At 36.7% G+C, this 13,542-nt stretch overlaps 1 protein-coding gene across 1 annotated transcript in view; it reads left to right on the top strand.

Moving 5' to 3' along the window:
* Cpr (Cytochrome P450 reductase) overlaps positions 1–13,542 on the top strand; it is a 34,554-nt gene that overhangs the window by 3,337 nt on the left and 17,675 nt on the right. Inside the window, exons 2-3 of the mRNA XM_028173153.2 lie at positions 10,625–10,811; positions 11,339–11,488. Coding sequence (XP_028028954.2) covers positions 10,625–10,811; positions 11,339–11,488 — 337 coding nt within the window. The remainder of the gene's footprint in view (positions 1–10,624; positions 10,812–11,338; positions 11,489–13,542) is intronic.

Here is a 13,542-nt window from a genome sequence, read left to right as displayed (position 1 = left end):
GCGTGTTAGCTCTTTGTCGGAGATCCGCTTCATACAGTATGCGGTCAGGCGGGATCTCCGGCTTCTGGACGTCCTTAAGTCCAGTGGGTCAGATTCCATTCCCGTAGTGGTTTTGATATGATGCGCCCCTGACACTTACGCTATCGTGTTTGTATCGCCTCTCATAAAGCAGTAACAGACTTCCGTTTTCGTGAAAGAACGCTCATGTTCACCCTATCCCGAAGAAGGGTGAGATGAAGCGAATAATAAATAGGTAAGCAACTCCTGAAGTATCTTGAAGATAGCGAACTGATCAGTGACAGACAGTATGGTTTCCGTCACGGTCGCTTAGCTGGCGATCTTCTTGTTTACCTTACTCACAGGTAGGTTAAAGCCTTAGAAAGCAAGGGCGAGGCTGTCACTGTGCGCCTCGATATCGTAAAGGCTTTCGACAGGGTCTGAGGGTCTGGCATAGGGTACTTCCGTCGAAGTTACCACTTTACGCGATCATGGAGGGATGCCGCAAGTGGATCGCTTTTTGGATAGACGGAGCATCGGAGACGGCTGTTGCTGCGACTATTAATACTAGTGTTCTACAAGGATCGGTTCTCTCCCCCACGCTATTCGTACTGTATGTTCATTACATGGTATCTATTGATGGCATGCGTTGTTATGCAGATGACAGCACGAGGGATGCGCGATATATTAACCAACAGAGTCCACCTCGAAGTATGGTGCAGAAAAACAATCAAAACTTGTGTTTGAAGTGGAGAAATTTCTGAGGCGGTTCTCAGAGTGGGATGAATTAAATTTAGTTTGACTCATCCCATTAATAACACAGATGCGTGTGCAATGCGAAGAAGAACCTTATTGTCATGGCGCCGCAATTTCAAAGAGTATTCCAGCAACCTTCCTCTTGTATTGGAATACTTGGGGTCCGCGTTTCGAGCGATGTTCAATATCGAAATTAGTTGGAAGGCAACACCAAGTTAGGCTTAAATGCTAGGTGTCGCCAAAAGAGCGAATCATCAGCAATCTCAACCCCGGAATTGCTGACGTCCGACAGTAACCACTCACCATCACGTGGGTATTATCGCTTAGAAAGCCTTAGAATTTCTAAAGCTTCTAGAAACTAGAAAAAAATACATTTTACGACGAAACTTAGTCATACCTATTTTCTTGCTACTTACATACGTAATCATTATTACATATAATAGACATTCTGTAAAGTAAAAGTAAAATGTGCTTGAAATAAATACATGTCGCTAATGTTACAACAACCGTCTATTTTATCCATTGTTTTTAATTCGTTTCGGATGCTTAATATGCAAAAAACTATAATAAGACAAAGCACAAACAGTCAAGGCTACAACAGTACTGTAGTTATTATGACGTCTATTTCATACAATTGCGCGCATCACACAACAAATTGACACTGTAAGTATTATTATTATTATTATCACACGAGAGCGAACACAGCTAAACGTGAATGTCTGAGAGTGTAGGAAACGTTTTAGATTAGACCATCATATTCGCGGTTTTAAATCACGTGTATTCACTGTGTTTATAGGAGCCATAGCTTCCGAAGCAAACAACTTTTATTCCTTGATTTACAGGATTAAGAGATAAAAAGTATTAAAAAGTGTGATTTATAAAACAAGTGATTGTTGGTAACTCTGTGCAGAACTTGCATTAGAGCATATTATTCAAACATCCATACTTTTTTTATATTTTAGGCTAGGTTTTACTAAGCCGGGCAAAAAAGCCGGGTAAATTAATGAATCGTTATTGAAAAAAAAAACAATTTCCTTAACCATGCTTAATTTTATTTAACGATTAAATTTGTACAACAAAATATATTTCGATACTGGCATAAGTAAGTAATTCTGGTTTATACTCGTAAGTATTAAACGTATTCATCGATATTTTTTTATCTGGACTAAGCTATTTTATTATTAAAACTTTAAAAAAATATAATATAGAAGTTAAAAAACGTAATTAAAAAATTATAAGATAGATATGTGTAGGTAGAGACTAGAATAAGATAAAAAATAATAAGAGATATAAAAATAGTTAAATAGGTAGAGAAAATAGTTCAGAACCTTTACTTATTTTTTGTATTAATTTTTTTTAGCTTTGCCGGGATCGCGACTACTTCGCTACCGAAGTTGTGTATTTTGTTTTATATTCTTATTTTAGTGTTTGTTCAGGTTTAAATATGTAATAACGGTGGTTTATGAACTGTTTAGCATCTGTGAAAGTGCACAAATGTGAGAACATGAAATAAACCCGCTGGACTTAGCTTCGGGGTTTTCCAAAAAGTCAGCTGAAAAATTCACAGTAAATAATAATCATTTTACTGAGACTTAATTTCATCTCGTCTCATCTCTTCTTATTTGTTTTGTTAATGCTTAGATGGGTAGACGAGCTCTGGTGTTATGTGGTTATTGGAGCCCATACACATCAACAATGTAAATGCCGCCACCAATCTTGATACCTGAGTTCTAAAGTTTGTTTTGGAAGTACAACGGCTGCCCCACCCTTCAAACTGAAAGGCTTACTACTCCACGGCAGAAATAGGAAGGGTGGTGGTACCTACCTGTGCGAAATCACAAAACGTCCTACCACTATTTTTTGCGAGTTTGCTTTATATAACACGATTATTCCTTCATTATGGAAGTCGTTCGTGAACATTTATATACGTATTTAATTAGAAATTGATACGTGCCTGCGGTATTTACGACACACGGAAATCCGACACAGTCGCATCGCTTGATCTTATTTCTTACATATTTTTTGTTGCAAATAAAATAATATACGATAATAATAAAATCATGAAAAATATGTCAGGACGTTCTTCAGTCAGTTATTGGTTTATTGAACTTTATACGAAAATGTACGAATTAGTAAGCTGAAGTGGCAATGGACTGGCCATATTAGCCGGACAACCGTTAACCGTTGGGGTAAACGAGTTCTTGAGTGGAGACCCGAATTAGAAAACGCAGTCTAGGACGCCCTCAGGCTCGGTGGAGTGATGATCTGTGCAGAGTGGCTGGCAGGAGCTGGATGAGAGAAGCTGAGAATCGTGCTCAGTGGTGAGTAATTGGAGAGGCCTATGTCCAGCGTGGACTGCTATAGGCTGATGATAATAATGATGATGAAAATGAATGAAATGTAGTGGTTTTAAGTGAAATTGTAATCTATTTGGATTAAATAGTTTTAGGTTAATTAAAGAGTACCTCAATTCTCTTCCAAAGTTTGGAAAAGCCGGCATCACAGTTGTACTTTCATGAACTGCATTGCGGTACGATAGAAGGAACAGTTGGATGTATTTATCACAATCCCTTTGCCTATTCTCCACAACTTTCAGATATCTCTCCATTGTTTGATTAAAACTTTCCATCATTCTACCATTACGGGTGTTAAGACATAATTCTAGTTTTGCGAATACCCAAGACTCTGCAAGTCTCTCGAAATAGCTGGGACTCGAAAATCTTTTCTTGGTCAATGTGTATTTCTCGGTGTACTCCAAGCGGGCAGAATACTTCATGTACTAATTTATCGGCGACCGTCGTGGTTTTTTGAGTAGTAATGATGAACATTTTAGGCCACTTTGTGAAGTAATTCAACACCACCATTAAGTATGGGTTTCCACTATCACTTTCTGGGAACGGTCCGGCGACGTCCAGTGCGATTCTTTCCCACGGAGCTTCAACGTTGTACAATTTCAGCGTACTTTTGCTACGTGTGTGGGGACCCTTGACCGCAGCACAACTGGTACATTTACGACACCAGTCTTCAACATCATCGCGGCAATGGATGCAGTAAAATTTGTTCCTAAATTTCAAAAGCGTCTTTTTTACCCTCAAATTTCCGCCCACCCGAGAAACATGTATAGTATAGCTGTAGGACATCTGGTACCTTTAACTTTGGGACTATAATTTACAAATGATTTTTGTCTCCCTGGGTATTTTCCCGTCTCCGACACAAAACTGATCATGAAAAAATGATCATGGTTCTATACTCTTCGCATATACGAGTGTTACTGTGTTACTTATAATATTTGCTATGTGTATGTGCTATAACTCTCATGTTGTATTTGTTATTTTAGTTATGTGTTATTTGTTCTACACACACTCATCACTTTTTATTATTATTCTCATTATCCTCTCGCAGGTCTGCTGGAAGAGATTTCTCAAAGAAATAAGCAGTGCCTTTGTACATAATTTTCCTATTACTCTGTACTGTGTCTTGTTTTCTGTGTGTACATAAATAAATAAATAAAAATAAAATAAAAAATAAATAAAAAACTCCTTCTTGGGTGACCAAGCTGTCCCACTGTACCCAATAACTTTTTGTACTTGAGTTCATACTCGCTACATTACTTCACTTCGGCTTAGGTGCACTACTTTTATGCCACTCGAGGATTGGTTTGATTTCCACATTATTTTCCTGAGCTTGCAAGGTATCCTTCCATTCAGCGCTAAGATCAGTTTTCAGCATCCGCATGGGCACAGGGTTTTTAGCCTCCTGTCTAGCGTAGTGCTTACCGTTCTTAATGCAAGGACTTGTAGATATTGAGTCTGCGTTACCGCGAGATCTTACACTGCGATGTCCAATAACAGAGTTGAATTGAAGTAGTAGTTAAATCCATCTTGCTACTTGACCTTCTGGGCTCTTAAGTTGTAGACTTCAATGCGGCATAGTCAGTCCGCAAGTGGAATTTTCGTCCTAACAAGTATTTACATTACATTAGACTTTACTACAGCCAGTAGCCTCCTTATTGTCACGCAGTAGTTTCTTTCCAGTTTGGATAACTATTTGCTGAAATAAGCTATCACCACTTCTTGATTTGCTTTTTGTTGAGTCAATACGCCGCCTATTCTAGTGTTATTTGTGTCTGTGTCAACTATGAAGTCATTTTCTGTGTTAGGATAACCCAAAATAGGCGTATTGCACAGAAAATTCTTCAGTTGCCGGAATGCGCTGTCACAACTCTCGTTCCAACAAAAATATCGTCTCTCCTCGGCGAGCTTATGTAAAGGCTTAGCTACATCCACAAAATTCTTGACAAATCGTCGATAGTACGAGCACAAGCCCAGAATCGCTCTGACTTGTGTCTTGTCCGTCGAAACTGGCCAATCTTTAACGGCTTCAACTTTTTGGGATTCTGTTTCTACACCTTGTTCCGAAACCACGTGACCCAAGAAGCTCATTTGCCGCTTGAAAACTGATCATTTCTTCGGACTTAACTTGAGATTATCCCTTCAAATTTTCATGGGCACTCGTTCTAGATTTTGGAGGTGCTGGTCAAATGTGCGGCCCAGGTTATAATGTCGTCCAAATAAACTAGACAGGTGTCTCCAATCAATCCAGCGAGTACTAACTCCATCAACCTTTCAAAAGTCGCAGGAGCGTTGCATAATCCGAACGGCATAATTTTAAATTGCCAGAGAGCTTTGCTTGTAGAGAATGCAGTTTTATTTTTATCTCTAGGGTCGATTTCTAACTGCCGGTAGCCACTCTTCAAGTCCAGGGTAATAAATCACGTCATTCCCGTGGGAGTGTCCAATGTGTCGTCAATTTTAAGTAGTGGATAGCTGTCCTTCTATGCGATGTCGTTTAATCGACGACAGTCGACACAGAAGCGCGCATTGCCGTCCTTCTTCCTGTGTTTTCATGAAGTCCAAGTCCAGAATACAGTTGTCAACAATATCGACTACGATAATACTGTGCTGATAAACTTCATTCTGGAGTTTCAGCTCCACCTTCTTAATAATAACGGTCCAAGAACTCTTTCATTTCCGTTCCTCCTGTAGACGAGCCTGCTCCTCTTAGCGCCGGGACTGTTCCTCCAGTCTGCGAACCAGCCCCTCTTTCTGGCGACGAACCTGTTCCTGTTGGCGTCGAGCTAGTTCCTCTTGGTGACGATCCTGCTCCATTGTTGGTCCTCCCAGGTAGGGCGAGCAACAAGCCTATACTCAATGTACAATGATGGAATCATCGTCGACCCTGTCCGGGTAACGCGGTACAGTTCACAGCTTTTTTTATTTTTTTATTGCTTAGATGGGGACAAGCTCACAGCCCACCTGGTGTTAAGTGGTTACTGGAGCCCATAGACATCTACAACGTAAATGCGCCACCCACCTTGAGATATAAGTACTATGGTATCAGTATAGTTACAACGGCTGCCCCACCCTTCAAGCCGAAACGCATTACTGCTTCACGGCAGAAATAGGCAGGGTGGTGGTACCTACCCGCGCGGACTCACAAGAGGTCCTACCACCAGTAATTACGCAAATTATAATTTTGCGGGTTTGATTTCTATTACACGATTTTTATTACACCGTGGAAGTCAATCGTGAACATTTGTTGAGTACGTATTTCATTAGAAAAATTGGTACCCGCCTGAGATTCGAACACCGGTGCATCGCTCAACACGAATGCACCGGACGTCTTATCCTTTAGGCCACGACGACTTCTGAAGTAGTTCTGTCAGTACTTGCGTCAGTCGGAAACTAAGAGATGCCTGCGGTTACGATTCACCCTATTTACATGAACTAGGCCTACCGATTCTATCAGCAGCCGGGTCCGCCAGTCAGCAAGACTAGCTCAAGATTGAAAAAAAAACTAGTATCATTTGAATGAATGATTTGATGGATCATAGAGTATGATAATGAGTCTTGAAGTAGATTGGAGACGAGATATGAAGAACAAAAAAAAATTTTTCGTTAATCATTTATTCGTCATCGGATAGCACCTAAAAAAAACACTTCAAGATTATTCCCTCAGGCTGCTGGCGATATATTTTCTGCCGTTACTTTAGAACTAAAAACCTTCCGCATAAATATTGGAGATTGACGTGGTCTTGATACGGCTGTAACGACTGTAAGGCTCTACGACTGGGATATATGTACGTACAATACCTTACTAGCTAAAATCGAACACTGGTCGCTTTTTATTTCTTGATTTTTTTATGATTGATGGTTTACTGGTAGCCCGGAGGCCTTTCCAGTTTCACAAGGACAGGTGGGCGAGCAAGGGCTCAGCCAGAAGGGGCGGGATTTGCTAACAGCTACCCGAGCGCCTCCAAGGGAGATCTAACGACTCAAGAGTAGTTGCTTCGCGAATGAATTTACTACCGGATCGGAATCGCGACCCGCTGAGAAGATCCGGCGAGAAACTCAACGGGCTGATGGTTAGGTTAAGTAGACTGTCGAACTCTTTGCCGGGTTCGACGAGTACGGCTACCGGGATCTCTACTCCTACTGTTAAAGCGGAAGGCGTCTAATGCAAGGGTTATTGGATCTGATGGATCCGTAAGGGCGTGTCTAAGGCGACAAAGGTGACTGGCTCCTGCGTGATCTGGATTGATCTATCCGCTCTTCAAATATACTTAGTGGGAACTTTAACCGCTATGACCACGATTGATGTTCTCAGGGCCAACGTCAGGTTTGTAAATTAGAAGAAAAGCGGGATGTGTACGAGAATTTGAATAATGAGTTTTAATTTTTGACCTAGTGAACGAATTGTCAATGAAAACTTTATAACCTGACCTGAATTCGGTACTTTGAACTGTTGAAGGTGGACTATGCCGCTTAATTAATAATTGGCCTTCAAGAAGCTGAGAAATATACTTAATTATATATTTCGTTAAATTTCATTTATATATTTGAATTGTATCTAGATGCTGACAATTGTAAAGGCAAGTGCGGAAATTAACTTAGCACCTTGTACATATCATGGCTATAAAAAAGTGTATGTACTATTAAATCGTAGACAAGTTCCAAGATAGTAAAGGTGAACGAAAAATCTGAAGATGGTAAATGATAAATAAATATGTATTTATTATATACATATAGACTAGTTCCAATATAGTAAAGGTGAACGAAAAATCTGAAGATGGTAAATGATAAATAAATATGCATTTATTATATACATATATGTACTTCAAGCAGGTGTATTAAAAGTGTGGAAAGCATAAAATAGCGGATACAACCATGGAATAATAATAAATTATCAATTCACAGTTTTTAAAAAAAATCTTACCGCTACAAAAAATTACAAAAAACAAATCTGATGCTTAAAATGTAAATGTATAGATCTGTACAAAAATATACAAAAAATAGCATTTGAATACAATGAAAAATCAACATCAAGATATTTTACGGAGATATGTAAGACAATACTTTTAAATTGTAGTTTCGTTCAGAATGCAATTTTACCCTTATACAATATGTACCTACATACATTGCAATAATTAATGGCTTAGTAAAGCATAGAGAACAAACATGTACATGCTACCATTTTGAATGTCATGTTATGCATCTCTGTACTTAAGATTTCCGGTATAGTAGAAATATATGTAATGTATTTATACCTATAGATACGTGAGGTTTTCCTCGTTTGGCTTTACCTCGTTTTAAAATCAATCTATTAAATGTAATTGAATGATGCGTTTTGAGATTTCTAAATAAAATACAAAATATCTGTAAAAACAAAAGTAAAAAATATTAAACACCTATCTGTAGTTATGAGTGATGGATTTACGCCTAGGCCCGTGAGGCCCGGAGCTAAGGCGGCAAGATTTGAGGGGCGGCAAAATTTTTAAAATGCCAAAATTTCAGAGACGAAAAATGAGTTGACCTTTGAAAATGAGTTGAGATTAATTGTTATAAAAAAATTATAAAGTTATTTTAAATATAAAATAAAAGTATTGGATCAAAATTAATAAAATTTATTCTAAAATTAAGGGCGTCGCGATGAACAGGAAGGATCTAGAGACATCAAGCTTAAATCCGTCAATAGTAGGTTTTAAAAAGATATCTACATCTTCTTTTGTTGGTATAAATTGCATCATAGAAACTCTGCCCGCTTTTATATACAAGTTACTTTAATTCAAAAATAAATATAAGAAATTTGAATGATAACGATCACCAAAGCATGAATGTTTCACGGCCAGAACACACAGCACGATGATTTCCGTGCGACCTGAACGGAAATACATATTGCGATTTTGTTTTTAGACGTTTTAAACACTTTTATTACTACTACTTTAAAATTTTACATCGTCGTACAATTAATTAAGATAAAATATTTTTTTTCGGATCCGAAGGACGGGGCAGTCCAATGAAATAAATTGAATCATAAAAAGCAATACCTAAGACACACGGTATACTCGTACCGAGTGATACTGTGGTACAAAGCTACAAACCTTGGAAACATTACCCCCTTTTCTAAGTAAAGAATAATAAACACGTTTATTGGTGCAAATATTGGGGGTATGACGTATTACAAGTTCTCGAAAATCTTGCTTAAATTATGGCCACGATTTGCCTTGCGATTTTTGTGTACAAAATCTTAATATAAATTTGTTCGTGTTCCAACTATCAAGGATTTTCGATAGCTGAATTTACCACTCTTAATATTTTTGAATATTTCATTCCACAGAATTTAGTTATATTAGGTATATTTCTATTGCGTTAAATAATATTTGCTTTTTATTATTATTCCAGGGACCGCAGACAAATGGCAAAGGGCGAAACTTTTTAAATTTTATTTTTTATATATTTGGCCCCCTAACGAGCCCGCATCTCAATACTATTTTATACGGATGCCAATAACACATAAACCTACAATTTGTCATGAACCTACCTATTATCTACTTACATTTAAGAGGAAATGCCACCGTCGAGAAATGTGTTGAATGTTTAAAAAAAATGGTCACACGTTCAGAAAAAGACAATTCCGTCCTGACTAAAAGACATGCCTAGGAAAAAAATTAAAAAAGGTCGACTTCGTATTCCTTCCTTACTTCCTACAAGACTGGAATAATTTTCATAATAAAAACAATAAGATTTTGGCCATAAATCTGTTTTATTATTATTGAATTTTACTCACAAAATGTATTTGCCGCGAATATCACAAACGTCGTAGAAAACTGTCGCCGTATAAAATGGGAAAAATTTACATTATTTGTTTATTATTTTAAAATAATTACTTTGAAAAAAAAATACACATATAAACGTAGCAGAGAGCCTTTTTTAAAGTCTAGTGTACTTCACTGTAAGTTCTGTCATCCACATGGTATTTAATGACCATCTTTGGAAATCTGTGTGAAAAGTATTCGTAAGAACACCGAACTATCTTATCGGTACGACTTTAATGTTTCATCAATTCAATGATATATTTTTTACGTATAATGTCCATGTGTGATTCCATTATGATAATTCCGGAAGCAGAACCACGCGCTAGACCCTGTCGAAGATTTGACGTTTTGATCTTCGAATTTACGGAGAGAGAACATCTGCTTAGTCGATGTTTTTCCGAGGCATAGAAAACGACTACTTATCATTATCAAATTACCTACACAAATAAAATATGAAAATTATTTTTACCTAAGTATTAGCAAATATAAACATGCTAGCTAAAATATTTCTTATTAATAATCCGTTCTTTATTAGAATCATTGACAATTACTTTAAGGAAATTTTAAAATTAAGGAAAAAAGATTAAGCAATTACGTTATTATGTTTGCGTCTTTTCCTTCTCAAGTACGCACTTAGTGGTATTTCGAATAAAACTTCATCGTGGATTTTACGTTTTGCTATTTAACAAATAAGTTATATTTACATTTTCCTTTCAGAGCAGCAGGATCTATACAAGTCACAGAAAACTCTTTTATAACAAAATTAAAGACTTCGGGAAGGAGTTTAGTAGTGTTCTATGGATCTCAGACGGGTACTGCGGAAGAATTCGCTGGTCGACTTGCCAAAGAAGGCATGCGCTATAAAATGAAGGGTATGGTGGCTGATCCAGAAGAATGTGATATGGTATGTACATTATTATCTTTGCCTGTGAATATTGCTTCCAAGACGCAGCGCAGTATAATTGGTACAGTAAAGTAAATGGGAATAATTCGTTTTTTTTTTGAGATATTTATACTACTAAAAACACATGCGTAAATTAAAGTAGGTACTTTTACTATGTCACTGTTTCGGTATAGTTTTACCTAATCACAATTTATTTAAATTAAATCCGGTTAATAAGTAATTAAGTGTTATATAACGTTTTCAATGATGTTTGTCGCAAATATTTTAAGTGTTTCCGTGTTACGTGTCTTTCCAATCTCTATTATCTATTGATTAAAGTAAATACAATTTAAATATCGACCCATATGATACACGGTACACGTGTTAAAGAAATACTCAAGTGCTACGTAGTTTTATACTTTATGATGGGAAGGCATATTGTTCTGACCCTGAATGAACAGATCATAGAGCGACAAATTTGTAGTTCAGGTTCCCGTCCGCCAATTATCGTAGATACGTGTTGAACTATTTCGAAGTGTTGTTTTTAGGAAGAACTCACAAAGCTACAAGAAATTGAAAACTCCCTGGCTGTTTTCTGTATGGCAACATACGGTGAGGGAGACCCCACTGATAATTCAATGGAATTTTATGAATGGTTAAAAAATCAAGATCCAGATCTGACTGGCCTAAATTACGCAGTAAGTTTTGATAAGAATACATTAGATTAACTAACCACCGACCTCATTTCCTAAATATGCCGGACTATACCCCCGTTTCTTAAATAGTTGCTGGAGATGGTAGAGCAGATAAGATACACAATGCGGGTGTGATTTTATTTTCAATGTTACTATTTTATTATGTAGTTACATATTTACGTAGTAATAATATATTATATTTACTTAGTAAGAATAATTGATTCATTCTCATAATTCTGGGGAAAAAAGTGGCGCCCCGGATGTACCCCGATTTGAAGGGATGAACAAACTATTAGGCATATAAAAAAATATGATCAAGGTTTTAACACGATAATAAGTACTATTTATGAAAAATATATAAACCATGAAAAAATTGGCGTTGAAAAAACAATGCCGGAATTGCCCGCACTGACCTTAACTCAGCACTCACACATATGTATCTAATACGTCTTATTACTATATAGTTTACCTACACAATAATGTTATACGTTTTTAACGCACTCTTAGCACATATTGGACACAGTAAATGTACGTAATAAGCCACATGTAATTCATGATGTTGTTAAAGTAGGCTAATGTTGTATTATGTTTGGTCAGCCATAATCGTAACAAAGTTATTACACGTCGCATTGCGTCGCATGCTGCCACTTGATAATTTTATTTGGTTTGTATTTAAAATATTTCGGAGCCCGCATACTGCTACACCTGCGATCGTTAATTTATTACTCACATTAGGTAACGAACACGTACGCGCGCATTGCCGCTATACACATGTAATATTTTGTACGTACTGGAGTTAGTAGTAAATTGCAAAACATGCTAAAATGACGATTCCAAAGTTGGCGTCCGATTACAAGCAATACTTGGTTTGAAATCCTATCTATGTACAGCCGATAATATTGGGAAAACCTCCAGGAAAAAATTTACGTTAAAATTATTAAATTTGCATAATCACAAGGATAATGGTATGGTATGTTGGCATGGTGCGGTAATGCCGTCATGTCTACTTATGTGCCTGGGTCTAAGAATGGATCACCTATTTTGCATTTTCATTAATGAAAAGTGGCCAGATTTGCGATCTATCTGGTGTGAGATTGAAGGCTTCATTGCATTGGAAGTCGAGGTGCTACTTGAAGCATGTTTGCTTCTCGGCACAAAAAGACAAAACCTTTCGTTTTACACGCGCATCGATTAAAAAAACCGTATTGTGTGACCTTTAAGTTATTATGGCTATTCACGTGCACGTGCATAATAATATACTAGTAGCTACAATCAAGTCAAGTTTAAGTTTGTTTAGCTTGAAACACATTTTCTTTTATTAAGAAAACATTTGCTGTGTTACGTTTACATATGTTTAATATAAATATAATAACGGAATAGTTAACTTCATAGTTCCTTTGCCTTGTCGCTAAAAACAATTTTCATTGACATTGCTTAAACGTCAACTGTCATTTTGAAAGAAACTAATTTTCAACAGAAAAAGGTTTCTTAAAGTTGTTTAATAATGTAATATCCCATGGAAGTATATTTTGATAAAACTTTAAAGTAGCACTTTAATAATCTATAAGATAATACTTTTATTTAAAAAAAGTTACGTAATACTTTTCATTCAAGGGAACATTGTTTTAAGCGTTAATGTGACCTTTAAATTTCGACAAGATATTTCATTTTTGTGATTCCAATAACTTTATTGATTATTAGAAAAAGAATCTAGTCAAATACTTTAAGTAATAACAGTTTAAAAATTATAGTGGTTACCAAAATACAGTTATCAAAATGAATTTAATTTTTAATACTTTACCTAAAGTTATTAATTATAGAAGGCAATTTGCATCTCCGTTGCTAAAATTGAAACACATGGTACGAAACTGTGATTTCGGTAATTGTTTAATTTATTGTCTTTAATAGCATAACGACAATTAATTGCAGAGCATGTATCTGATCAAAACATACTTCAAACAAAATTCAAATTAAACATATTCCGCAGGCCCTAAGCTTCTAGCTCCTAGGGGTTGAGGATAACGTAGACGGTCTTAACACGTGTTAGAGTTAAGATG

The sequence above is a fragment of the Bombyx mandarina genome, chromosome 10 (genome assembly GCF_030267445.1).
Source record: "Bombyx mandarina strain Sakado chromosome 10, ASM3026744v2".
Taxonomy (NCBI): domain Eukaryota; kingdom Metazoa; phylum Arthropoda; class Insecta; order Lepidoptera; family Bombycidae; genus Bombyx; species Bombyx mandarina.
Note: the sequence above shows the minus strand (reverse complement) of the source record. Positions and strands in the feature narration are given on the sequence as shown.